This window comes from Pectinophora gossypiella, chromosome 7 (genome assembly GCF_024362695.1).
Source record: "Pectinophora gossypiella chromosome 7, ilPecGoss1.1, whole genome shotgun sequence".
Classification (NCBI taxonomy): Eukaryota; Metazoa; Arthropoda; class Insecta; order Lepidoptera; family Gelechiidae; genus Pectinophora; species Pectinophora gossypiella.
Window position 1 is genome coordinate 10069897 of NC_065410.1, and position 27973 is coordinate 10097869.

Here is a 27973-nt window from a genome sequence, read left to right on the forward strand (position 1 = left end):
CTTTTGTTTCTATTATACAATCATATCGTACGTTTAGCTCTACGTACGGAAACTTAACCTCGTAGATTATATTAGAACGCTCTGGTTTGCTTGGATTAGCCGGATAAAATTCTATTAGTTTCAAGCTAGTTTCACTTGTAAAATGTAGAATTTAAAATAAGGCTCATGGTCCCGTTAATGACCTTCTACACGGAAAGCTCGTTTAAAAGAAATTAGCACACAGGACATTCATTCCTTTGATATTTATTGCCAGAGGCATGAGGCGCATCTGTTTAAAAATTATAAGCGTATTACATGCAGTACGTTAAACCAAGTAACTATATAAATCTTCTAGAAAATCACACTAAAATGTCTGTCATAAATTGTTAAGTACTTGCTTCAGCAAAAGTTTGTTCGTAAAATTGATTGTTCAGTTCTGAGATAACGGGCGTAGATAGAAACTAAATGAAGTGGAAGCAGCCTAGGTAGACAGTAACAACAAATCTGTGTAATGGCGGCTAATGCATGTGAATATGGAGAAAGTTCCTCCCCCATTCACGACGCAATCTCAAATTAAATCTCTGCGTCTCAGACGTCTCGTATAAAATATGAAAGCTACCTATGCCGAGTTTGGGTAACTCCTCTGTTAGACGACTGTGAAACTAAAATGAACTACCACAGAGCAAATGCTGGGTTTCATGAGATTAAACGTAACTATGTAAGTCGTATATTGTAAAACTACGTGTATGTGTCAGTGAGGTTCATATCTTCCAGACTGAATTAAATGACAGACAATGTGGCTGAGCTTCCACTGAATCAAATGGAACAGAACTTCGAAAATATTTATTTTTTTCGTAAATTAATTAATTACATTGCAATAGGTATTATGACGCTATTTTCGACTACTTAACAGAAAATTCAGAATAGCAAATAAAAAGTTTTATTTTGAATCCATCGGCTCTAGCTCTTCTAATGTATCGTATAAAAACAACGAGACAGATTTTATATATTTTTTTATTTATTTGTAACAAAATCTTAATTCTAGTACACAATAATTTCATTATGTATCTGCGACTAGGAAGTCACCTCCAACTTAAACTACATACAAATCAGTATATACAGTTGTAAACGTATAATCTATTCAGGATATCAGTACAAATTGTTACTTAGCAAGTAATACGTATTACAAGTGATTTGACGCCGTAATTACGATGCGTTTGATGTTGTACAATTATAATGACGTCATTAACGTATTGAGTTGCAAATGTTAATCCTCTATGTGCCGAAGTCACCTTACATTAATGAGAAGTTAAACAACATAATAATACCTACAGCCCTATTCAATTTTAACCGACAAATAAATACCGAACAAAGAGGTATTAGGATAAATAAACTTTTATATTATTCCTTTCATGACTTTTTAAATCGCTCGCGTACGCTTCCTCGGATATGCTGAATAGATTACGGTAATGTATGAGATAAATATCTACTTCCTCTTGAGATTATCTGGGAAGTAGCTGTCTTTGCCAGCGATACCCGTTCCGCCAGAATCGCCCAGCCATGGGTACCTGTAAGTTGAAAAAACAAATAATAATACTGTAGAAATAAGCAGGTTAGTCTAAAAAAGACATTTGAAGAAGGGAACTCAACATTGTTCACAGTGATCTTTTTGACTGCATCAACCTGCAGTACTTTACATAACACATAAACAGCCTATATACGTCCCGCTGCTGGGCACAGGCCTCCCCTCAATCAACCGGAGGGGGTATGGAGCATACTCCACCACGCTGCTCCAATGCGGGTTGGTGGAGGTGTTTTTACGGCTAATAACCGGGACCAACGACTTAACGTGCCCTCCGAAGCACGGAATTATCTTACTTTTCTTTTTTTTTTCTTTTTTTTTAGTACTTTAATAATAGTAAAATAGTAGTAGTAGTCACGTGAAGTTTTCCCATAAATCAGCCTTTTTTTCTTTCGTATATTTAGTTATTAGGTCAATGAGTGACCACATCAAACCTAGGGCTACTATTCTTCTTCTTATCGTGTGGGTTGTGACGTGGAATACCAACCTCGTCAACCCTGGTGCAGGTTTATTATTGAGCCACCAAAGGCCCCTGACATGACTCGTGCAACGACTACATACTTGCATCAGTAAGTAGTAACCGGGACCAACGGCTTAACGTGCCTTCGAAGCACGGATCATCTTACTTTCGGGCAATCAGGTGATCAGCCTGTAATGGGTTACTATTGAGCTGCCAAAGGCCCCTGATAAGTGACGCCTATTTACTAAATTAAGTAAATAGTAGCCACGTAGGCACGTGAAGCCGTTGGTCCCAGCTAGTAGCCGTAAAAAACACCTCCACCAACCCGCAATGGAGCAGCGTGATGGAGTGTGCTCCATACTCCCTCTGGTTGATTGAGGGGAAGTAGAAGCCTGTTTTTGTTATGTTAGTAGCTGCGACCAACAGCTTAACGCTTATAATTCAGCCGTACAAAATGATACACCAACAAGACCATTCTCTCTCTCTCTATTTAAGAGCTGCGCTCTTGTCGGTGGAGTAATCGCTCCATTTTCATTACTCCATAGATAGGGCGTGTAGAACGGTGGTTTATTCCCATCTGCCCCCTTTAGGCTTGCCACCGGGGTGGTGGTTGGCACTAATTAGGTGCCGTTTACCACCCCGGTGGTCGATGGCACTTAATTAGTTTCATCTGCCCCCTTTACAGTTATAGTACAGGGGTTCATTCTCATGTCGTACTGGACATTAAATAAAAAAACGTTCAAAATGATAATATTTTAAAAAAAATATATGTAAATTTACAATAATGGACTAGTTTAATACTTACATCTACACTTATAATAAATCTGTAGAGAGGTCAATTCTGTACATTAAATATATTTTCAAAATAACTATCAGGGGGTGATTAGTGATCGATACTGATGCCAAACCCCCGTACTATAACTGTAAAGGGGGCAGATGAAACTAATTAAGTGCCATCGACCACCGGGGTGGTAAACGGCACCTAATTTCCCAACCACCACCCCGGTGGCAAGCCTAAAGGGGGCAGATGGGAATAAAGGAGAACGGTGGTTGCCCCAATCGCCTTCCGTTCCGCAGTACACCGACCAATTTCTCAATCGATGATGTTCTAGTTAGAGCCCTACCAGAATCCATTTCTTCGGCCTCCAAGCAGTACTGATACCGCTGCTGCCCGGCATCAGGGGTGCGCTTTTGAAGTAGCGGCCAAGACCGAACAAACAAAAAGACCGTTTGACCGTGGTTTTTGAACAAGACCGTTACAGAAGTAAAAAGAAGATTTTTACAAAAGGACACGTGTTAAGTGCCGATTAGGAGTGGTACAAAACGCTAACTACTCTATCGTATCTATCAATCCATATATTCAGCCCACATCTCTTAGTTTTCACGCCATTTCCTCCGATCTCGTGCCATATTTAACGTCCTAAGTAAAATCTAAGACTATCTTAAAAATAGTCTCTTTAATTATACTATACACAGTACATAATACTAGCAAGCCCCAAAATTACATTGAAGAGAAGAGAATAACAAAGACTACTCGTACAAACCTAAATACTTTACGTATAATGAAGCATAAGACGCGACGAAGCATAGTTTTCTTTGTATCATTAAGCTAAAAACCTGTTTCACCATTTGCTGATAAAGAGACTTTTAACCTATCTACCGGATAAGTGTCTGACAATGGCACGCCTTGCTGCCTCCTGAATACGTTCCAGACAGGCTATCATATCTGGCGAAACATAGTCTTATATTAAAAATATTAGGGTAAATAATTGACAAGTATCTACTATTTAAAAACTATACGTTTTTCATTCATCATCTCTCTAGCATTATCCCGTTTTTCACAGGTTCCGCTTAACTAAACTGAAGATTTGACAGGTCAGGTTTTTTACAGAAGCGACTGCCTTCCAACCCGCGAAGGGAAATCCAGCCCAATACAGGTGCATTTCTCGGGAATGTGGGTTTCCTCACGCTGTTTTCCTTCACTGCTGATTACGTGATAATCGTTTATGATCCAAACATGAATTCGAAAACAAGTTCGACAATCATTGGTTTAGGCCTGTGGTGGATTTGAACCTGCGATCTCAAAAAATATACGTTTTTCATTATAGTTCCAAAATTGTCATAAATGCTAGTATTGATAGCTAAATGCTAGTAACATCAGTAGTATATACATCAGTAGCCAAATGTGAAAACGGTATCCAAATCCGTTGAAAAATGAAATAGTTACAGCCATGCGAAATCAAGCAGTTCATCAATAGGAACTCGTGAACTCCCAAACAAGCTACCAACCCCCACTCTCTCATTCCCTCCACTGACTTTAACTATGAACATCTTCAGCGTGTTCACGTGAGTAGATTAATGAAATGAATAAAAAACAGGTAACTACCCTACTGTAATCAATCGGTACACAATTTATTTAAAGTAGGTATTTAATCTCACTCGCGTCATACAGAGTACTGCGGGGCAGAAGGCAAGAGGAAAACCACTGCCCTATTTGTCCCTAAAAAGTAGCATGAAGGATGCTTCACCGACAAGTGCGTGGCTCTTAAAATAGTGACGTGAAGAGGTATTTAATACTCACTGGTTAGGGCATTCACTGCAAGTCTCCATATAACGCGTGTCGGTGAAGTTAGTACCGGGATTCTTGAAGGACAAGGCACACTTGTTGGGTAGGTTGCACGGTGCCAGAGGTAGGTCCTTCTTGTCACACTTCCATGGTTCGTAGTTGTTTAATGTCTTCACTGATTTAGGGTCTGTTATCCATGTGAGTGCTTGAGTCACTGTCACGAACCATACGTCGTCACTGGAAATAGATTATTGTTGTAAGACTAAAGGATTAAGTACTTATCTAGTTTCTCGTTTGCTATAGTATTATGACACATTTTTTTCTGGGGTTTGTAATAATCAAAACAAAGAGGGTGTAGGGAGTAGCCAATGGCCACCTCTAAACACAAAACAAAGTAAAGGAGTTAAGAAATAAAATTGTAGATTTGTCTTACTGGAATTTAATTTATTTTGAAATATTAAGTAATTTTATTACATAACATAAACAGCCTATATACGTCCCACTGGGCACCTCCCATCAATCAACCGGAGGGGGTATGGAACACCTCCACGGTGCTCCTCTGCGAGTTGGTGCAGGTGTTTTTACGGCTAATAGCTGGGACCAACGGCTTTACGTGCCCTCTGAAGCACGGATTCATCTTATTTTTTCAGAGAATCAGGTGCGATTCAAGCCCGTAAAGTCTTTACCAATCAAAGGACAGTCTCACAACGCTGAATGAGGGAAATCGTCGACCACGGCGGTGGGATCGGTGTCGGGGTTCTGAAGTGTTTCGTGTCGCGAACTGACTGGCCGCCTCTATGACGAGAGTAATAGGGTCAATACTTATGTAGCAATAGTTTAGCCATAGCCATAGGCATAGATTAGCCATAAGAAATAATACCTACTACATAAAGAACGGACACTCTTCGCTCCGCACCAATTCTGTATGGGTAACAAACCAGAATTTGTTACCACAATACAGGTATTTGAAATGTATTATCATGAAAATATCTAATAATGATAACAAGTTACAATGTTAAAAAAATACAAAAATAATTATATACAGACGTACTTATTTTCAAACAAGACGCATGTTGATATATTAATATAATGAACAGAACCAGCATATCAGAGATGTTTCGATTTAAGTAGTACTTTATTGGAAATAAGAAAAAAGAAAGAAGTTACAAATACAAAAAACAAAGAAACAAATACAAAATTGAACACAAAGCCAAGTCATTGTTATCGATTAGTTACCAGGAAATAATAATAGGATTAAATAATAGGATTACTCCAAATGGCGACTACGCGAAAATGGCGAAAATAAAAATAATGGCGATTACTCCACCGACAAGAGCGCATCTCTTAAATAAAGAGAGAGAGAATAGGATTATGAAAGCGGTATGTAAAGGTTGATGGTAGGGCTGGCAGAGGAAGACCCAGAAAGACGTAAATTGACCAAATTGGAGCTGTCCTTAGAAAAGGTTTAGTACGATCTACTGTGAACCGTCGTGCATGAAACGATTGATAAATGTGGCAAGAGAAGTGTGCCAGAATCGAAGCAAATTGAATTCTATAGTCTCTTATCGCTTTAAGCGATAAGGCCGCCATTTGCCATATACCTAGTTAAGAGTCTTTTGTAATTATTTATTTTTATATTGGTGCAATAAAATATATTTGTATATATCTCTGCTTACCCCGGTGGGAAATAGGCGTGAGTGTATGTATGTATGTATGTATGTATGTAGTTACCAGGAAAATGGGAATCTATTTATGGAGTTGTAAAATTACCACCCACGTTTCTAACCAATATGTACCTACTTCTTGCTCGGTTCTTGCTTTTAAAGAAATATAATTATTTTTAAAATTCACCATCTCACGTGATGGTAAGTGAATAAAGAACACGCTTTAAATTTCCAAACAAGTATTTCACATTATTACTGTAAGTACCTATGTAAATATAATTATTGATACTCATAGCTTTTTGGAATCGGGACGATAATTTTTGGAATATTTAAGTAAAGTAAATGTAATATTCGGCGCTTAATTATATTCCACAGTGAGTTTAAGGAGTATTGGGGATAATAAAAAAAAAACTTGTAAATATAACAATAATGAGGGCGCCATTTTGTACTGTATCTTTCGTCTATGTGTGTAAAACTTGATTATTTTATTATTACACAACATACATGTTGTATGCAATTAAGTATATTTGTATTGTATAATGAACAATAGCGAGGAACTTTCTATCCCGCTTCCTCTCATCGGCACATAACACGTTCCAAAGCGATTCTAGAAAATGAGGATTGCGGAATAGAACTAAAATAGAAATAAATGTTCTCTGACGAAATGAAATTCCATAGTATCTGCTTATCCAGCCCGATGAGAAACAGACGTGAGTTTCTGATGTATGCCTTGGTTCTACCTCAATTGGGGTACTTAGAGGTACATCCATCGTAACATGAACTAAGTACTTATGTTATGCCTCACTGAGCCGTCTGTTAGACCAACGTGATTGGTGGTGAGCGAAAGTATAATGGTCGAGCCAACTGTGTTAGTGAAAACTGCACTTAAGATAAATTAATAACTCATTGCTGCAATCCAGTACCCTAACGATGTCTGAACCGGCGCTTGAGGAGCAAGCCGATGAACCACAAGACTACAGTGACTACTCTATAAATTACTTTTGTTTTAATACTTACAGAGTGGCTGCCCAGTGCAAGAACTTGTGCAGCCCTCGCTCGAGGGCCTTGATCTGGAACCAGTTGGTGTGGAACGGCATCATGTACGGAGCGCGGTTCTGGTCGTAGTAACGCAGGAAATCTTCCTTCAGCCATTCTAGGACCTAACAAACATAAATAATAACATCATATAATACACGGTGTTAGTGACATCGGACCGAATATTAAGGACGATGATTCAGCTCATGGTTCTGAGTAATATCAAGTGCAATTTTCTTTCGCAAATGTTTGGAACTGAAAATAATTTAAATACTAGCATGTTCATAAGTCACTGACACCCTGTGTGTGCAATGAAGCGCATTTGCGGTAGGTATGTGAAAACAGTGTTTATTTTCAAGGTGCACACGCACCTTAAAATAATACAATAATATTTGCTACACACAGAGCTGGGAAAGCAGGATAAGTGGGACTATTGTTTGACGTGACTTAATGAAGGCATTAACTACTTGGGCGCGCAAGCGGGGAGCGCTAAGGGCTCTCACCCGGTACAACATTTTAAACAACCATAAATATCAATAACACACAACAACAAAGGCGCTAACTTCGGATCAAAGGGTCGTCTGAGAGGATTATATTTGAAAGAATCAATCGACTCTAGTGGGCCGATAGCGATAAGCGCTGAAAAAAACTGTCAACTACGCCGATGTGGTCCTGAAGCGAAACGGGGCCCTGGAATTTATTTGCGATTTCATACAATCCAACTTTCCTGGATTTGTGTAGTAAATTCATAATTGACGGCGCAATAGGCGACCTTATTGCTTGTTAATGAGCAATATCACTTGTCAGGACTTACTACGTGAAAGCAAGTTTTAGCGTGTCAATTAACATAACAAAAATAAACAAATAGAGCCTTCTAAATACGTACTGCCCCTTTAAAACCACTAAAGTGCACAAAGTGGACTTTATCGCTCACATTGAAAACCTATTGTTTATTGCCTCGACATTCACCCAAAGTGAAGTCCTAACAAATGTTATCGAATGTTAAGAAAGGGACCAAATTCTATTTTAGTCTTTGTTGGACTAACAAGTGTTGAATCCATATCAAAACTAAGTTCAAAACTAATTTCGGCTTGGCACCGAAGTGTGCCGTGTGTTGAGAATTTGGCGGCTACTACGGTTTATTGTATGCATTATTACTTAAACAGGTTCGGTAATCAATCATCTATGAACACTACTGCTGGAATAAAATCTCTACCATTCCAGTGGAATTCAGTGGTTTAGACCCCAAACCGGGATTTGAACCCGTAACACTGCGATGTGAAACCACGAGTACTCGTCTTGAGTAGTCGTCTTAGCCGGAGTTGTTTTTAGTGTTGTGTTTACATGTGCAATAAAGCGTTTTTGTATTGTATTGAGTACTCCGAACAGGGTGGGCTATTCGAATTACGGATTTTTAGTAATTTAGAATTAGTAGTCCTAGTAAGTTCTCAATTAATAAGATAATAAATAAAACAAAGATCGCAAGATAAATTAGGTTTCAAATAATAATCCGCGCCACGAAAGAAGTCAACGGATTTTAATGAAACCAATTGACAAGTCATAATAATTCTATGTAGAAACTGCGACAGTAGCGCCGCGGTCGCGGTATTTCTTTAGTGACACGAATTATAAACCTATTTTATCTTTTAGTCGTCGTTTTGTGATAACATTGTTAGTCTTACATCTTCCTCGTCGTGGTTGTGTAAGACACACTGGTCCAAGTACGGGCAGTGTCCGCCCTCGTAGCTCTCAACGTAATGGGCGTTGAACGGCACCTCCCACAAACCTGGCAACAAATATTACACGTGAAAATGATTATAAAGGCCTGTATCTATGACAACCCTGAAAGGCCGTGAAAATGACGAATGTTCACAGAAATTTATCATTAATCTGTTTTAAGTAGTCTTAAAAAAACATATTATTTTTTAATATATTATGAGTTTTATCAGCCTCCGTGGTCTAGTAGTTAGAGCGTTAGGCCCACGATCTGGAGGTCCGGGTTCGATTCCCGATGGGGACATTGTCGAAATCACTTTGTGAGACTGTCCTTTGTTTGGTAAGGACTTTTCAGGCTTGAATCACCTGATTGACCGAAAAAGTAAGTTGATTCCGTGCTTCGGAGGGCAGTTAAGCCGTTAGTCCCGGCTATTAGCCGTAAAAACACTTCCACCAACCCGCAGTGGAGCAGCGTGGTGGAGTATGCTCCATACCCTCTCCGGTTGATTGAGGAAAGGCCTGTGCCCAGCAGAGGGACGTATATAGGCTATTTATGTGTTATGTTTATGAGTTTTATTACATACTAGAGAGGGACGTGATATAATGATAATCTAAAGGTTCGATGGCTCTTACGACAGAAACGTTCATTCATTAAATTTATTAATGAAAATTTATTTGAGACATTTTTGTACACGCAAATTGATTTTTTTTTCTGGCATGACTTATTGTAGATTTGCCGCAAATGGCATTAACTACTTGGCCGGAGTTAATATTTTAGATAATCATTTTTTATTGAAAAAAACTGTCACACCTACTTCTTTCAATACAGTATTAAAACTTATGTCTTTAAGAAATCTTTTAGATAAATATCTCGATTCCAATTTAATCCCAATCTGTACGTCCGGCATCCGTGTAGACAAAGTAGGTAGTCGAAGTGAAATTAAAGTGAAACGATCGCTGCATCTGTGCCTAGCTTTAAAACGAACGATAAAATCGCGTCTGATTGGAAATTCGTCAATTAAACACGTTCTATGGAGCTTTTAGACGGATCCGATGAGATTCATTGAAAATACGTACCAAAAAAACTCACGACTATCTCCTAATGAGGGTAGTCAGAGGTACATCCATTGCAAGATGAATTAAGTACCCACACCTCACCGAGCTTCCTGTTAGACCAACGTGATGGTGGTGGTGAGCCTATCGCCGTTAACTGTCGAGTCAACTTTGTTAGTGAAAACTGCACTTAAGATAAATTTATAACTGATTGACGCCGTACATAAGTTCATTGGACTTTTTTTCTAATAGAAATAGAAATTGTTTATTATAAAAGGACGCCACACACAAAGACAAGACAATAACATCACTTAATTTTTTTTAGAAAACAATTATAAAAAGCATAGGAGGATGTTCATTACAATGATCATAAGGTGATGGTGGACGTCCTAAGATAAAAGGGCCTCACTCGGCACAAGTCGCGGCGTGAATCACGACGCTGGTATTATGTGGACCCTGTTGGGTGAGGCACGAACGTCATGTTTCATAAATATGAGTTAATATTCGTACATACATTAAATATATATATATGTATATGTCGGAGTTAGTTATGAATTAAGAAGAGAAATTGATCACATCGGAAAATAAAATGTCATGAAGTAGCAACGCTCCGACGACAGGTGGCGTACGGCCAGAGTGGGGTGAAGTCGGGGAGTCACTACAGAGTCGTCGTGTCGACTGGACGTGCACTGCCGTTCTAGTCGGGCAGTCTACCACGAACCTTCGTCGTGAACGGATGTGTCGAATAATTACGATCGAAACGTGGAGTGCTATAGTAGCTCACCTATAACTTGTAGGGACGTCAAGAAAGTGTGATCGGAAAAGAGCACCTAGCAAGTACGTTCACATGTCCCGATGATTCGGTCCGAATGGAGGAACCATGGGTGGTGGAGGGCCCCTTCGCGCTAACGTCCTTAGGCGCGCTAAATTACGAGAAACTGTAACCGTTACAAATACCGTGATGTTGCCGTGAGTGTGAACCTTATGCTGTGACTTTATCTAATCGTGATACAAAAACTATGTGGAAGTAAATAAAATGATTGTGATACTAATGACGGCCATTATTGTCTTCTAACGCAGAGCCATTCTGATGATGATTCTACGACATATATTTTCTCATACTCATACTCATACTCATTTATTCATAAAATTTTTAAATTTTACATGTCAAATGTCTACTTATAAATATCAAGTACCCATAGTTAATAATACATAATTATATAAGTGATGTCAACATATTATCTATCCATTACAGAACTCATCCATGTTATAAAAGGCACATTTAACAAGCCATTCTCTTAGTTTATTCTCAAATTTGAAATCGTTCTTGACTTGACTTATTGTAGATTTGCCGCATGTGGCATTTACTACTTGGCCGAAGGTTGGAAATCACCGGCTGCATACCAACATTTTTGCACACAGACTCGGTAAAGTGGGACAAACGAGACAAGGGCTTTTGTAAATCACACACAAAATGTCAAACCCCCGCCGGTGTCTTGCCAGTCCCACTTTCTCGGCCCTGTCTCAATTAAGCTGTAATCGGATACATTGATACGGGCAACCACCAACTTAATTTGAAAGGACTAAAACTAACGCTATTTCTTTCTTGTATCTATTGTAAATTAAGGGACGGCACTAATTAAAAAGCTGTCAAACTAAAATTAGATTAAGTTTATATCCGCCCGAATAGGCGCCCTTATATACTTTACAAACCAAGCTATCTCGACTTTGAAACGTAGGTAAAGGAAAACCTTTTTAATTATTATTTCCAAAAATTTAAAATAAATGAATGGAAATAATATTCTTCCTATTCATTCTGGTTAATGCTGGGAATTGGTTGTTAAAAATAATAATTCTCAACTCATTTTATTTCATTTATCGAAATCGGATTAAACTCGAGAAATATTGTTAGGCAGGCCTCATTATTTTTTTCATAATTATTATAATTATTAAAGCAGAACATTATATTTATTTTGTGCCTCGATGCCTATTCCAAAATCGACTGCAAGTTGCCTTCTTATTACTGCCTAACCAATAAGGTTTGCAATTGTATTTTTTTAGATGTGACTTATTGTAGGTTTGCCTCGGATCAACTCAGGTGGATTTAATTATTTATTTATTTTATTAACCCAAATTAGATAGACATCACAGACAGTCCCAATTCGACTATGTGATTTATCTGTGACTGGACAAATGGGAAGCGCTCAAGAGTCCACCCGGTATAAAATTTAAAACAACAGGCTTGAGTTCAGGGTGCCTAGATGAGAGCGAATCTCCACACAGGTTGTCGCCGTCTGAGAGTCTAGTGTACTTATAGCGATAAGCGCAGAAAGAAGAAAAATGTCCACCACACCGGCGGCGATATCGGGGTCCTGAAGGTTAGATTCCAAGCGATTGTTTACGGATGCTATATTGTTTATTGAACATAGACTTACAATTTTACACTAAAAATACAGACATAATATGAACAATTGCTCTAGATATGCGGCGGTCCCTGCACTAAGCTCAGCTTGCATCGCATGGGCCAGATTACGATTTCATATTAACATTTACTTAATGGACACACGGGTGAAATACAGATTCTAAATAAACAATTAAGTACTTACCTACGTCCTATGTTTCTCATTGTGTACAACAATTCAGAACAATGAAGTATTAATGTAATTGTTTTCACTCACCAGGGAAGGACTGTGTGGGGCAGGTTCCAGACTTGCACTCGTGGGCAATCTTGTAGTCCAACGTGTAAGGCCACACCGGGATCGGCAGCGGAGGCACGCCCACTGAACTGTCGTAGATGTAGCCGAAATCTTCCAGCACCTGGAGAACAAATCATTAGAAACAAGACGTAGACATGTGAACCTGAATAAAATTGGAGTACCTATACGATACGATTGACATCCACAACGTATCGTGTACGTACGTAAGCATACTATAAGTACTCTACTATCTATATCTAGCGGCCTCCATAGTTCAGTGGTTGTGCGTTGGGCTCACGATCCGGAGGTCCTGGGTTCGATTCCCGGTGGGGACATATCCCAAAAATTACTTTGTGGTCCCTAGTTTGGTTAGGACATTACAGGCTGATCACCTGATTGTCCGAAAGTAAAACGATCCGTGCTTCGGAAGGCACGTTAAACCGTTGGTCCCGGTTACTACTTACTGATGTAAGTACGTAGTCGTTATATGAGTCATGTCAGGGGCATGTGGCGGCTCAATACTAACCTTGACACCAGGGTTGATGAGGTTGGTAATTCACCTCACAACCCACACGATAGAAGAAGATCTATATCTATCTATCCATCTATCTATTCTTTCATAAGTGTATTATAATATCCTCTGCCGAAGGTTGTCTAGAAGAGATCGCTCTTAGCGATGTGGCCGCCTTTTTCCAACATCGAATACATTTGTGTCCAATAAAGAGTTTTATTATTATTATTAAACATACACACATAAACTCAAGCCTATTTCCCACCGGGGTAAACAGAGACTAAGGGATTCCATTCATTTTAATGTTATAATAACAACGAACATAATTAGCGGGAAAAAAAAAATAAAGTTAATATTTTTCACCTTATTTAACACTTAATCACGTATCGACCCTTTAAAAATAGTTTACTGTGAAAATGATTATACTTGAGATAAAAAATAATTGCTGAAATTCTCAGTATTTCGTGGAAATGGCGTTTATTAATTAGAAAAGTCGTAAATGTTAATGTTTTCAATCTAGCTTTCTACATTTAGAAACGCCTACGGAACGTCTAGGGCCCTGTGCCGAGGTTTTTCTTGTAGTTTCTTTTCCCCAGCTGTACAGGTTGTGAGAAGCTGCAGTAGTTTTAGGCGGATGAGACATTCGTTATGTAGAAAATGACGATTTAAAGTGTGTTACCTACTGAATAAAGATATTTTTCACCCAAGATATTTTTTCAAAATAATAACCCTGACACCAGGGTTGATGAGGTTGTTACTCCGCCTCACAACCCACACGATAGAAGAAGAAGAGAAGAAGATATTTTTGAATTTGAATTTCGAGAGTGAATCGAGAAAAGACAGTGAGGATGTATAGAGGTAGTTTAGCTAGCCACTGCCGAAGCCTCGGGTAAAACGTAGCTATGACTTGTTTAGTAAGTTACTCTAAGGACGCAAGCAAACCCCCAATCCATACATATTTATATACAAAAATAACTCCATCCATGAGCATTGAAGTATACGCTATACATTTGTATAGTTAATTATACGTATATTATCTAGATACGTAATACTCGTAAATATAACGGTAATGCGTCTAAAATGGAGATAGTTGCGTAGATTTACGCAGTTGCCTACTTGGCTGCACTTATGTAATCCGGAAAGTAATATTTCTGCGTAATAATAACACGAACTTCACGCGAATTCAATATTGATGAATATTAAACACTGTATTTAATAAAGAGTCACAAAGTGTAAGAAAACTGGTAGGGCCTATTTACTTACAAAGTAAAATAATAATTTGAACATTTAAAATTCAACATCTCGTTCCAGATCTCATTAAATTCACAATTGAATCTCAATATACGCAATGAGTGGTTAGAGGATAGCCACTTTTGTTTACTTTGCCCGGTGGAAGCCACAGGCAAGCATATGGGAAGCGGAAGAGTTGGAAACAAGTTCTAAATCGGTTTAGTTAGGCGGCCATGCGGGTAGTGTTAGGAATTACGTGGCGAATGTGTTCCGTTCATTGCCAAACACTGGTGAATTCATATAAATGGTAAAAGGGTTGACTGTGTTCTTGGAAGTACGTACTTGGAACTGTTTTTGCGGTGAAGTGTTTGTGTGGTATTTATGGTAAGTATATTTTATTTATGTCGGTAGGACTATATGTTTATTTTTCCCTATTTCTTATTACTTTACTTTTTATTTTATTTTTTCGTTTTGCTCCATCTCGCGCTCCTACACATAAACTACTTTCACCCTGAAGTTGCCTCGCAGAAATTGCTGTTTAGCAATAAGGCCGCGTGTGCTTATTTTATTCGCCTGTACATGTCCTGGGTTTATGGTTTATGCAATAAAGAAATATTGATTGAAGTTCGGTAGAATATCAAGAAAGGAAGTCGCTTGTAGTGTAAACAATGTTATCAGAAGTGCTGCTCTTAATTACTAACCAATGTCTACACACATCAATTCATAATAGAAAGGTAATATTCATCAAGTTAGCAACCTAACTTAGTAACCAACCAAAAAGATGAAAGAAGTAATAAATACTTACATACTTTGTAAAGAAGTACAATAGAAAACGGGAAACAATGAACTGTTAAACAAATAAAGGACCTATCGGAAAAAAGGTCCCTAGCTCCTAACATATAAAACGTAAAATTGAACTCTACCTTAATTAAAGAGCTTTTCGAGTGCATAAACATTTGTTTTCCTAGTCCCCGTGTAATGTAAAAACAGTCAATTAGTGTACCTACACTAATCGGCTTCTATTGGTCATCGTCGTAGTGTGAACAACTCCAGTTTAAAGACAAATAGAGTAAGGTTCAGTTCAGTTCGAAACTGGCCATCATTAGTTCGCTTTTGAAGTCGGATCCGCAACAATGTGCGTAACGTTGCACAACACAGACCGAGTAACAACTAGACAGCGTGAGACGTATTTTTAGTAATAATTCCGCAATTATCCTCGTAATTACATTTTATTAGTTATTAATATAATCATCATCATCATCTCTCTAGCATTATCCCGTTTTCACAGGGTCCGCTTCCTAACCTGAAGATTTGACAGGTCCGGTTTTTTACAGAAGCGACTGCCTGTCTGACCTTCCAACCCGCGAAGGGAAAACCAGCCCAATACTGGTTAGGTCACATACCTCCGAAAATACATTTCTCGGGAATGTGGGTTTCCTCACGATATGTTTCTTCGCCGCTGAGCATATGATAATCATTTATGATCCAAACATGAATTCGGAAACAAATTCGACAATCTTTGGTTTAGGCCTGTGCTGGATTCGAACTTGCGACCTTTAAGTAAAAGGCAAGCGTTCTACCAACGGGGCTACAAGTGCTTAATATAATCAATAATAAATTATTAACGCATTAATAATTGATGAAATTATTATTTATTTACCCAAGGAAATATAATCATCGACATATTGTATTGGATACAACAGTACCTACCAATGCGAATACTTAAATACATCTGAATAAGGAAATCTGCGAACACGAATCTACTACAAAATAAAGGAATAAACAATTATATTTGTATACATTTTATTTTCGGATGTTGGCTTGTAAATTAAAAGTAAGAAGAAAATTAAATGTAGACCAGACAGACAGATCAGACTTATTTATGTATTCTTCTTCTTTGCGAGTCGATGGCGATCGAAGCTAAATTTATTGTATGTATTTATTTATTACTCTTTAAATTACATGCGTCGTCTATGTTTGTACCTAATCTGTGCGTTGCACTAACTGTGTACACTACACCGTACGGCTCTAGAATACGAAAGCGGAACTGACTAAAAGCCTTTACAACGAGTTGGATGAATCAGCAACTTTGTTTCATTAGTACAAACTAAGATTTCGACGTTTTACTACACTGATCAACTGGATGAATCGAAAGTCAACTAAGTTTGACGATAGCAGTAAATACATTTATTTTTATTTTTGTTGTTTAACTATTGCGTCTGGAAATCTCTTACGTAGGTAAGTATATTATGATTTTGTCAGTTTATGTGTTCTAACAGCACAATTTCTGCAGCAGAATAAATAAATAATGGCCCCGATTCCTGCAGACCTAATTTTATTTTAAGTTATATCTGTCATTTTCATATCCGTCGAAAAGGAAAGGGACGGATGATTCACAGCTCTTAATTTTAGGAAGAATGAGTAAATGAATGAATAACCCGGGCGAATCAAAAGGTACGTCCCTGGCGACGTGTGTTCCATAAATTTTATGCTTGTCGATTACCCGTCCCTTTCCTTTTCGCCGGATAAGAAAATGACAGATATAACTTAAAATAAAATTAGATGGTATTTACAGGAATTAGCACCATTAAGTAACTTAAAAATATAAATACCAACATAAGTACGGCTCTATTATTCGAGCCCTACATCCCAACAGAGGATAAAAGGATTAGAAGAATAAGAAGTAAATAGGTACGAGTATGTTGTAAACGTTAACTAGTTGACTTGCGGATCTGTTCAATTGTCTATAAAAGCGGGAATACACATACTAATAACTGGCATACTTGCATGCTAGCTCCTTGCACGCATGGTTGACAAAAGATCGCCACCAGAGGAAATAAGATAAAACCAAATAGGTATAATGTTACAATTTTTGAAATCCATTATTTTTCGCCGTGCAAGTACGAGTGTGCTAGTTACTGGCGTATTCCCGTCTTAAATGCTCTAGAAACTCCTAACACGTATGTGAATTGCAGAGTTGTGTGTTTAGTAGTCGTAGGAGTTTTTGTAAGGCCACTTTTTGCCTATCCCTCGTTACAACAACGGTATTGGCATTGCAGTGTTTTGTAATAAAAAGTGGCACACATATGAAAGCGGTCAATAGTGATGATAGCCTTACGTCGATATGTTCTAGGCGGTACTATCAATACTTACCAATGTGTTATTGCCAGATTTTTATTAAGAAACTGATGTTTTATTAAGAAATTCATATAATTAAATCAGCTAAATAAAAAGTATCGATTTCATAGATTAATTTACACATTATAAAGTTCTCCAGTCACAGTGGGGGCCGTGGTAGCTCAGTTGGTAGAACGCTTGCCTCTCACTTTTGGTCGCAGGTTCGAATCCTGCACAGGCCTATACCAAAGATTGTCGAATTTGTTTCCGAATTCATGTTTGGATCATAAATGATTATCACGTGCTCGGCGGTGAAGGAAAACATCGTGAGGAAACCCACATTCCCGAGAAATTCATATTCGGAGGTATGTGACTTAACCTGTATTGGGCTGGTTTTCCCTTCGCAGGTTGGAAGGTCAGACAGGAAGTCGCTTCAGTAAAAATCCGGACCTGTCAAATCTTCAAGCGGACCCTGTGAAAAACGGGATAATGCTAGGGAGATGATGATGATGATGATGGAGTTCTCCAGTCTAGAGCGTGTTCCTTGTGAACGCGTCCATACAAACTGGAACTTCCTAACGTTATTCAGTTTTCACAGGCTTCGCTTTTTGTTGACAGGTCCGGTTTTTTACACAAACGACTGCTTGATTGACCTTCCAAGCCGAACTAATAACTAGAACATTCATTTAAATATTCAAAGATGAAATGACGAGTCTTACCTTAAACTGCGTGTTTCTGCCAGGTTTTAGGAAAGGTGCGCGGGCGCCGGTAATCTCAGTGCGTGAGATGTTGGCGAACTTCCTGAGGATCTCCCTCATGCCGATCATCTCTCCCGCCCACTCCTCATAGCCCTTGTCTTGCAGACCTTGCTGCTGGGACACCGTACCTGTGGCTATCTGAAAGAGTCAACTCAGGTTATAAGGATAATATTCAAAAGACTTTAGACAACTAAACATTAGGTATACATGCGCAAAATATACTTCCGACTTAATAGAGCATAATTTTATTATCATTGCATTAAAATGTAATAATATGACATAAGCTCACGACTGTGTCACAATTGGAGTAGTAAAAGGTACAACTATCGCAAGATAAACTAAGTACCTATACTTCAGCGAGATTTCTGTTAGACCAACGTGATAGGTAGTGAGCCGTATTGAGCAACTGCGTTAGTGAAAACTGCGCTTATCTGAGATAAATTAATAACTCTTTGATGCAAGTCCGGTACCAAGATTTGAACTGGCGCTCCCCGTTTGAGAAGCAAGCCGGTGAATAATGGGACCATAGTGACTTCTTACTAATATAACATAGTATTTCAATACGACACTTCCCTTCTATTTAGATAGATGAGGTGCCTACGTTTATAAGAATAGCAAGAGCACAAACACAGCGGAGAAATCGTAGAAATACACTGTATTTTTGCGCGTGGCCTTTCATAATGATAATATGTGAACCACACAGGATATAATAAACAGGCACTTGCTTAATATTTATAAGAAAAAACAGCTTTAAAAATGATTTCCCATAACAACAAAATTAATACCTACTACACCTACTAATCAAAGTTGACATTGCAGGAAGTCGTGCTATTGTCAATTACCTAAAGGTTTACGAGAATATTATACGCGTATAAAACAAGTTGTTTGCAATTCAAAGGCAGAGTCGATTAATAAACACGTTATAATTGGTAAAGTGTGTACCTTTTAACACCCGCATCGACGTTACTTGACCACGATTTTGTATGTGTATTGCGTCCCATTGCATGTTAATATTTTATTTTGGCACATACATACATAAATCTACGCCCGTAGTCCCTATTCTGATGGGTAGAGCTACAAGTAATTTGAAGACAATTGGCAGTCACTTTTTATACGGAGTCTTAAGTTGGAAAAGAACCATAGCGATAGGTGATCAAACCCATCAATGGAAGGACACTTTCGCTCTGTCAGTTTTACAGTCATAGCCGCAAAGATGAGTGGCTGAACGTGTTCTATTCAAATTCAAATGTACTTTATTGCGCAAAAATAAAAGAAAATTTGCGCCGCAATAAAAGATACCTTTCTAGGTTCTCTGTTTCTGTGTCCAGCAAAGAAGCAAACACGTTGAACATTTGTACCAATTGATCCGCGTGGGGTGTCGCTAGATCGCGTCAGCATACAAGTATGTTACCATGGATCTACTAACTATATAACCAGTTAACCGGTACGTGACAGATAAAGTGGTTTTGAATAAGTGTGGTCGTCAAGCTGGTTCTATAAGCGATAGCTAATGTCAAGCTTTTCATTATCTCGCAGTTAAACAGAGAGTTATCTTGTATGCAAAAAATGTTCATACCTAATGCAATAACAGTTATACAAGACGATATTCTAACTACCTCTACTAAGTAGTAGGGATGCTTGGAACAGGGGTATCTAACCATTTGCTTATGAGACGTGTCTTAGAAAATTTCTAAGATATCTGAGTAAATCGACAGTAGTAGTGACTGTTTTATAATTAAATGACTTGCCTCATGTCCGTAATGCGCCAACGCTTGCACCATGGCGTAGTTACTGAAAAAAAATTACTTATTTGTTTATTTATATTTCGATATAAAACAAAAGCTATGACATCATAAATCATGCTTGTTCTTGCACCTACACATAAAACAGAAACAAAATTGTATTGGAAACTAGTAAACATAGCGTGACGTGTTTACCTGTACTCGTGTGATAAGAAGTAAGTGCCTCGTATGGGACATCCGTTGGGATTCTTTATCTTGCCGTTGAAAACTTTCTTGTACAACTCGAAGTTGTTCAGGTTGACGGCGCCGTCGAAAGTTAGCATGATCATTTGTGGAGTCTGTGGGCGAAATGTTATGATTGTAATATTTCGATGATTATTATGTAAGTTCTAGAAATGTCACATGTTTTAATGTTTGAGGTCTCCACAAGCGGTGGTACCGCGAACATTGCGGAGTTTTAAGAAAACGCTCAGTTAATAACTCTGTGAACGCGTGCTTTCAATTAATTTTCCCGATCTAAAACGCTTCCGATGCCGCTTCTATTGCCGGCTTTATTGCTATATCCATGTAAGTGTCCATACATACATACATAAAATCAACCTATTTCCCTTTGGGGTAGGCAGAGATCACGAAATTCCACTCACTACGATGATCCTGACACATTGCTTTCGCTTCTTTCACTCTCACCAAAGACTTCACGCATGCGCGCTGGTTTATAGTACTCTTGGCCTAACTTTTCTTCAAAAAATCCTCATCACCCTCATCATCTTCATTTCTTTTATGTAAATTTCAATCAGACGTGGTCTTTTCTGGTGAGAATATACCTATCACCTACTTCGCGATTGAGTCTATTGATTAAAATCTTGATCTTAAAAAGATTGATTTATTTTAAGAGTCATGTGAATTAATCTTAAACTTTGCCAGAACACATACCTATTGTATAACATAGAATGATTCGTTAAAGAACTAGTTTTTACTACATTGAGACCAGCAGATTCAATAAATTTTGTCGAAATAGATAAGTTTGTTTTTTCCCTAACAAGCGTGACACGTGACTTTGTTCGTATGTGGACAGAACAATATGACTTATTTGGGTTCACGTATTCGCACCAATTGACAAAACGACATAATTATATCGTAAGAATCGATGAAATGACCGTGACAAAATTTTATCACGTATAAGCATTTATTAACATTACGCATGTATCTTCATATGCACATATGCAGTATTGCTTTTTTAGATGAATTGCTTTGATGTGGTTTTTAAACCCCCCCCCCCCCCGTGCTTTCCAATTATTACGGGCAATACAATCCTATTAAAATAAATGCATTCGTGTAATCGGGTTTAGACTATGTCTAAAATGAGATAATTTCCAGCCAATCCTATATAGTGACTATATAGTATGTCCTATATTATAGATAATCACTTACATCTTCTGGGTCTAGGCCGCCAGGGATGAGGGTTCCATCCTTGGAGCAGAAGCAGTACGGCAGCGCGCACTCTGAAGGCTCGCATTTGGTCGCCAGGTCGGTTGGCGCTTCCGTTATTGGTGCCGGGGCTAAAAGAAACAAGGTATAATATTTGTAACAATGTTTTACAACTTATACATACATACATAAACTCACGCCTATTCCCCACCGGAATGGAATTCCATTTCCTTTGATCATGACACACTTCTCCGCTTCCTCCACATTCATCAATCGCTTCATAGACGCACGCCAGTTCAGAGTAGATCGTACTAAACCTTTTCTAAGGACATCTCCAATACAACTTATAACTAATGTATAAATAAAAAAATACACTCACTCACTCTGACTCATTGCGTTGTCTTCCAGTTACAATTAGGGCTTCTCTATGTTTACCATCGGGCATAGTTGAGCCAACATACTTGGCCATTATTAAAAAAAAAAACAGAAGTCTTTGATGAGAGTGGAAGAAGCAAAGTGGTGTGCAGGATTGCAGTAAGTGGAATCCCGTGGTGTCTGACTACCCCAACGGGAAATAGGCGTAATTTTATGCATGTATGTAAAAAAAATACACACAGATTTACGGAACATTTACACATAAAACAAATAAACTAGAGCAGACAAGGCGACCTCTTAAAGACAACCTTCAACAGAATCTTTCAAATGTTCACTTGTAAAAAATCTACTTAATCTTACGTTGAAATAGACATGACACGCAACACGAAGTAATTTCTTATCAAATTGTAACATTAACAAATACAAGAACAGATCTTAGAGTAAAGTAATATTTCGGCAATTTAATACTCCCGATCAAACCCCTTGACAAATGAATCCTCTAGAAAGCTGTCAGTATGTGAAACATAAGTAAGTAAGTATTTATGATAATAGAAACGTTTGACGAAGGCCGACCCGACGAACTTCAATATAATATTTTAACAGGGCTGACAGTCACGAAAATTGTTTTGGGTTGTAATACCCTGTGGGATCATGAGAATACCGATCTCGTTACATTTAATTAAGACACAAAAGGTCAAATACATCGAGACCGCAAATATTGGGACCAAGAAAATGATTGTTCATTTCGCAGACGGACGCTGTCCGCGATATTGATTAGAATGAATAGTATTATTCATTTTTTTTATTTCACCGGGTGAGAACCCTCAACGCTCCCCATCTGTCCGACGAAGTAGTGAATGCTATATGCGGCGAATCTACATTAAATCTTTCATATTCTGTAAGGATTGTAAATCTTTCATAATTTTAAGATAATAAACCATTTAGTAACTTTCATTTCAGGCTCCTCAGCACTTCGGAGGATCCGTAAAATGGTCGGACCCGGCCATTGACATAGAATAAGGATTAAATACTACATATGAACGGTCACTCTCCGCTCCCCATGGCGTCTGACGTCACACACACACGCATGTACGATAACGTCAATGTGTGGTGTCTGTGTAAAACGAGGTTGTTTGTATGAAGTTTCCGGGGTGTACGTCTGACGCAAACGTCTCTGTCAACGCAACATTGCAGCGTGATAGAGTATGCTCCATATTCATTCCGGTTGATTAAAAGGGTACTTTTGCCTAGTAGTGGGACGTACTCATTTATTATAAGATAGGCATGTATAAAACGTGTCTATTATGTGTATAGATAAACGTGTCATGTCAGAAGACAACTTGTAGTTCTTACTCATCCTATTACTAAACATACGTAGTACATAAACAAACTACCCTTAAAACAGGGTAATTATGGAACTGATCAAATCACGCCATTCTAAAGATACACCATAATGCAACATACGATATAATTATTATACCTATACAGGGTGTTAGTGACATCGTAACGAAATCTTTAAGGGATGATTCCAACCTTTATTCTGAGTATTTTATTACGACGCAAACACAAAAAAAAACATGAATTTTGCGACGGAAAATTCCACTTGATATTAACTCAGAATCATGATCTGAATCATCCCCCTCAGTATTCGTTACGATGTCACTAAAATCCTGTACAGTTCGGCATATAGTTTGATCAGTATTTTTCGGGTATTGCAGTGAATTTGTCGATTACGGCGGTCATTCAACTGAATGATGAATCGGCTATTATTGACGATGAATTGATTGTTCGATTTTAGGTCACATATGTCGTTTGAAAGAGCGATCTTATTATCCGCAGAATTGATCTGAAAATATATACTCCAGCATACCCACGTACGCGTAATATTAACTTTAAAAAAGTAATCAATCTTAATTTTAAAAACAAAATCTTACCCCGTTTTTTACAGGGTCCGTTACGTAACCTGAAGATTTGACAGGTTCGGTTTTTTACAGTAGCGACTGCCTGTCTGACCTTCCAACCCGCGAAGGGAAAACCAGCCTAACACATGTTTGTTCACATAATTCCGAAAATACATTTCTCAGGAATGTGGGTTTCCTCACGATGTACGATGTCACAAAATGTTATGAAATGAACAGTGATAATTGTAAAATACTTACTCGTGGCAATGGGGCCACATCTCGCCTCAGCTTTGAAGGTACAAAACTTGCTAATGTCATCAAAGTAGAGTCCGGACGGACATCTATTTAGGTAGGGGTACCCGTCTACGCACTGAAAATAAATAGAACACATTTTCAATTCCATTTGTCCCTCGGAATATTAAGGCCCTCCCAAATGTAGGCAATGTTTTTATGCCATAGATATAATTCCTACGACGAAACTCGGAATCGTCGGGAGAGGTTCAGTTCTCCCGAAAAATTCTATTCAAAAAATCCTTACTAAAATTTTGTACCATAAAGTACCTTCACTTGTTATAACTATGCTTTTTTTTGACGTGACTTATTGTGGATTTGCCGCAGATGGCATTAACTACTTGGCCGGAAAAATGGGGAGCGCACAACTCCGCTCTTCTCCGCCCATCTCCGCGTCAGTGGAAACCCGGCTTAGTATACGAATACCTTAAATATTTGATGTACCTACGTAAACAAATAAAGAATGTGGTAAATATAGAACATATACAGGCATATTAAGTATATTACTTTTTATTTAATCGAAGGCCTGTTTAATATTCCTCTGGTATTAGTATTAAAGACACGATGCTTGAATAATAAAAAGCTGTAGAGGTAAGCACCGCGCATACAAAGAAGTAAGATCAATTTTGTTTTCTCGGAACATGTTTACCAAGTCATTCTATGCCCAAATCAAGTTTTCCAGGTTCGTAAGAAACCGGTTAGATGGATTATTGATTACTTTATAAATATATCGACATTAGGTTGCGAAACGACAAAATTGTAACATTAATGAAATAATGATACCTATTCTACTGACCGATTGACTTTGTAACATTTTTGACTAGGAGATACTACATAAACTACGAGTAGTATATTAAATACCTACTACACAATATATCGTTCGTTGCAACAATAATGTCTTACAAATAATCTTTTATTTTTATAACCAATCACTGTAGCTGTCACTTAATGCCTTATCAATTTTGATACGTAATTGTTTTTTGCTGTATTTGTCCTTTTCGTGCAGAAAATTACTTTTAATTTGTCCGGAATTTATTCGTTGAATATACACTGTGGTGGTGGTATCTCATTATCTCGAATAATGCAAAATCCCTCAAATCTCTATTCTACGCTGCACATCGCAAAATCCAATTTCAGGCCGAGATATTTCAGTTGAAACTGATATTTAACAAAGTCCTGCAATGCGGATTATGATAGCATTAAGTAGAAATGGAATTATTATATTAAATCTACTATGCTAGAATATTCTTGTTACGTACGGTTACGAGTACTAATGTATACACTTTGCAACCATGTCACATTAACTTTTCTGACAAATTAAACCATAAGCCTCATTAAATGTCAAATATGATAGTGCGACAGGGTTCTAAAGTGGGTACATAATATTGATCATGACTATGCTGTAAATGTTGGTCGTCTAAATTTCATTTTAAAATCGTCTTCTTTTCTCAGCAGATAAAATTCGATACGCATGTCAGGAAACAATGAGTATCGGACGGATACCTAAAACCTATCATTTACCCTTGATTTTTAATTTCGAAGGCATTATTCTGTGCATAATTCTCCATAATATTATCAATTATAATTAAGCGTGTACCGCACATAGCGCGCTTTTATGAATGAGGCGATTTCCCATGAGATTTTTCGGTTGTTTCCCGACCTTTGTCGCGGCCATTGAGTGACAACCTTTAAGGTCATCGGTCTATTGTCAAAGTAATCAGTAATCTTACTTGGTAGAACCGTCTGCATGTAGCGGGATCCGCAAAATTGCCGTTGCCCGTCGTTCCTTCGGGACAAACGAACTGTTCCCCCTCCTTGTCCTTTTGTTGGCAGCTCACTGGAAACCGACGAATACACAAATTATTGCGCCCGAAACTGACAAATTGAAGATGTCTATCTACAGATTATATAAACCAGCCAATATAATTCAGACGTCCATGGAGTCGTTGTTGAATTTAAAGTAAAATAATAACAAAGTTCAGCAATTAGCAATAAAATGTTTACGCTACTCTACATTTAAGTAGATTAAAATAAATATAAGCAAACAATCCACAAGATGATCACGTATTAAATTAAATATTTCCTAGAGGCTCTTCAAACAACTAATATTACGACATTGAGCATGATTTTGCGACATTTTGTTTCACTTTCAAACAAGTCATATAAGTGTTGAACCTGTTTGGTCAGTAAAAGCATAATACTTTTATTTTCATGTGTATATTCCGTGAGGATTATACACCATCGTTCGAGCTAAAAATAAATTACATAATAAAAAGAATATGAACCCATTTAACCCCGGTCCATTCATATTACTTTAACACTTACTTACCTAACAAAAATGTGAAATAAGTAATTAAATTAATAATAAAATTTTAATTCATATAATTGCATTGCGAAGCTGTTAACGACTTTAACTAACATCCAATTTGTTTCAATGGGAAGAGAAAGCAAGTTATGCAAACAATAGAGTGATAGCTTTGAATGGGTTGACCAAATGCGTATCGTACCTACTTTTGTTCGGGTGTTAATTAAAGCCAGTCAAACAAAAGGATCCGTCAATCATCAGAAACATATTAAATGAACAGATAGACGAAAGTTTCTTAATTAAAATAGACTAGTTCCATCTAGGTTGAAGATTAATGGTCTCCTTTAATGCTAACAAGTCTCTAAGTACTTTATGCAATTAAAGAACTTTGTAATCGTTGTAGGAAAACGAGTCACCGAAAACTTTATCAAAATACAAACATCTTAAAGCATTACTTACTTACTTAGTATAAAAACAAGATGAGAACTGCTACAAAAAGCCTTAGTACCAAGAAAAAAGGCAAGGAGGTATGTACTATATTTACTTCAAGCTACTATTTCGCAGTCAAAGCAATTAGGTACAGCGAGCTTCAACGTTGCAATCTCAAGAATGACGATGACAAACCGGCGTAAGTACTAATTTAAAACTATGTCTGTCATATTACCGCAAGATTTAATTAAGTTCTGATTTATGGAAAGAACAAGTAGGTAGTAATAAGTAAAGGAAACTATATTAATATAAACAGGCAGTAAAGTTAATATCCTCGATGGCAACCGGTCACACGTCTCAATGTCAAGTGAAAGACCAGGACGTGCCCCTCGAATTGTAATTAGCCATGTCTCCGAGGTACATAAACGTACCTACTAACTTTCTAAAAAACACCCAAGGGGCTCATTAGAAAAGTTTGCAAATACCCATACTATTACAACCCAAGATGCTTTTATAATAATTATGCAGTTTTTTACCTAACTGCTAACCAAATTGAGAATCCGACCGGTAATAGCTTTCACTGTATCATTTCAATGTAACGGTTACGTTAACAACTTCACCGAGTGATCGACTTTAATAGATCTTTTGCATGTTCGGTTCGATTACACGTAACTACCACCGAACATTACTACATATTTTATCATTTCTATCAAACTCAACACTTTAGGCACTTTGAACTTTTGATACATGCGATGATGAGCCAAAACATAATACTTAAGCTACGTTGAACTGCTTGCATAATATTACGAAGTATGCGTAACGACTTTTTTCTTGTTTTGCATAAATGTGTTAATAAATACTAGATTTTCACAAAGAAGCACGCAAAAGATAGTTTTTAAGGTATGTAAATAAATAAAAAATAATAAAGAAACGAACCGCTGACGATAATGGCACAAATAACGAATATTCGCATGTAAGGCACGCCGGCCATGGTTCGCGAGTTGGCTGTAATCCGCGACATGGCACCTTTCACCGCCGTGCGCACACTGCGGCGGCGCCGGCGCGCAGCGCACCACGACCCAGCGGCCCCGCCGACCTCCGCCAGTTGCTTTCTCCTCCCAAACCCTCGACACTC

At 37.9% G+C, this 27973-nt stretch overlaps 1 protein-coding gene across 1 annotated transcript; it reads right to left on the reverse strand.

The window, feature by feature from the left end:
* Positions 1-975: 975 nt before the first annotated feature.
* On the reverse strand, positions 976-27923 carry LOC126368033 (chitin deacetylase 1). Its single transcript, XM_050011886.1, has 12 exons — positions 27775-27923; positions 25835-25941; positions 24072-24183; positions 21541-21668; positions 20305-20447; positions 20116-20158; positions 18329-18505; positions 12734-12872; positions 8969-9072; positions 7269-7411; positions 4603-4824; positions 976-1547 (listed from the first exon to the last, which is right to left on the reverse strand). Exons 1-12 carry the CDS (start codon positions 27857-27859, stop codon positions 1466-1468), a joined length of 1485 nt encoding a protein of 494 aa, XP_049867843.1. The 5' UTR covers positions 27860-27923; the 3' UTR covers positions 976-1465.
* Between the last annotated feature and the right edge of the window lie 50 nt (positions 27924-27973).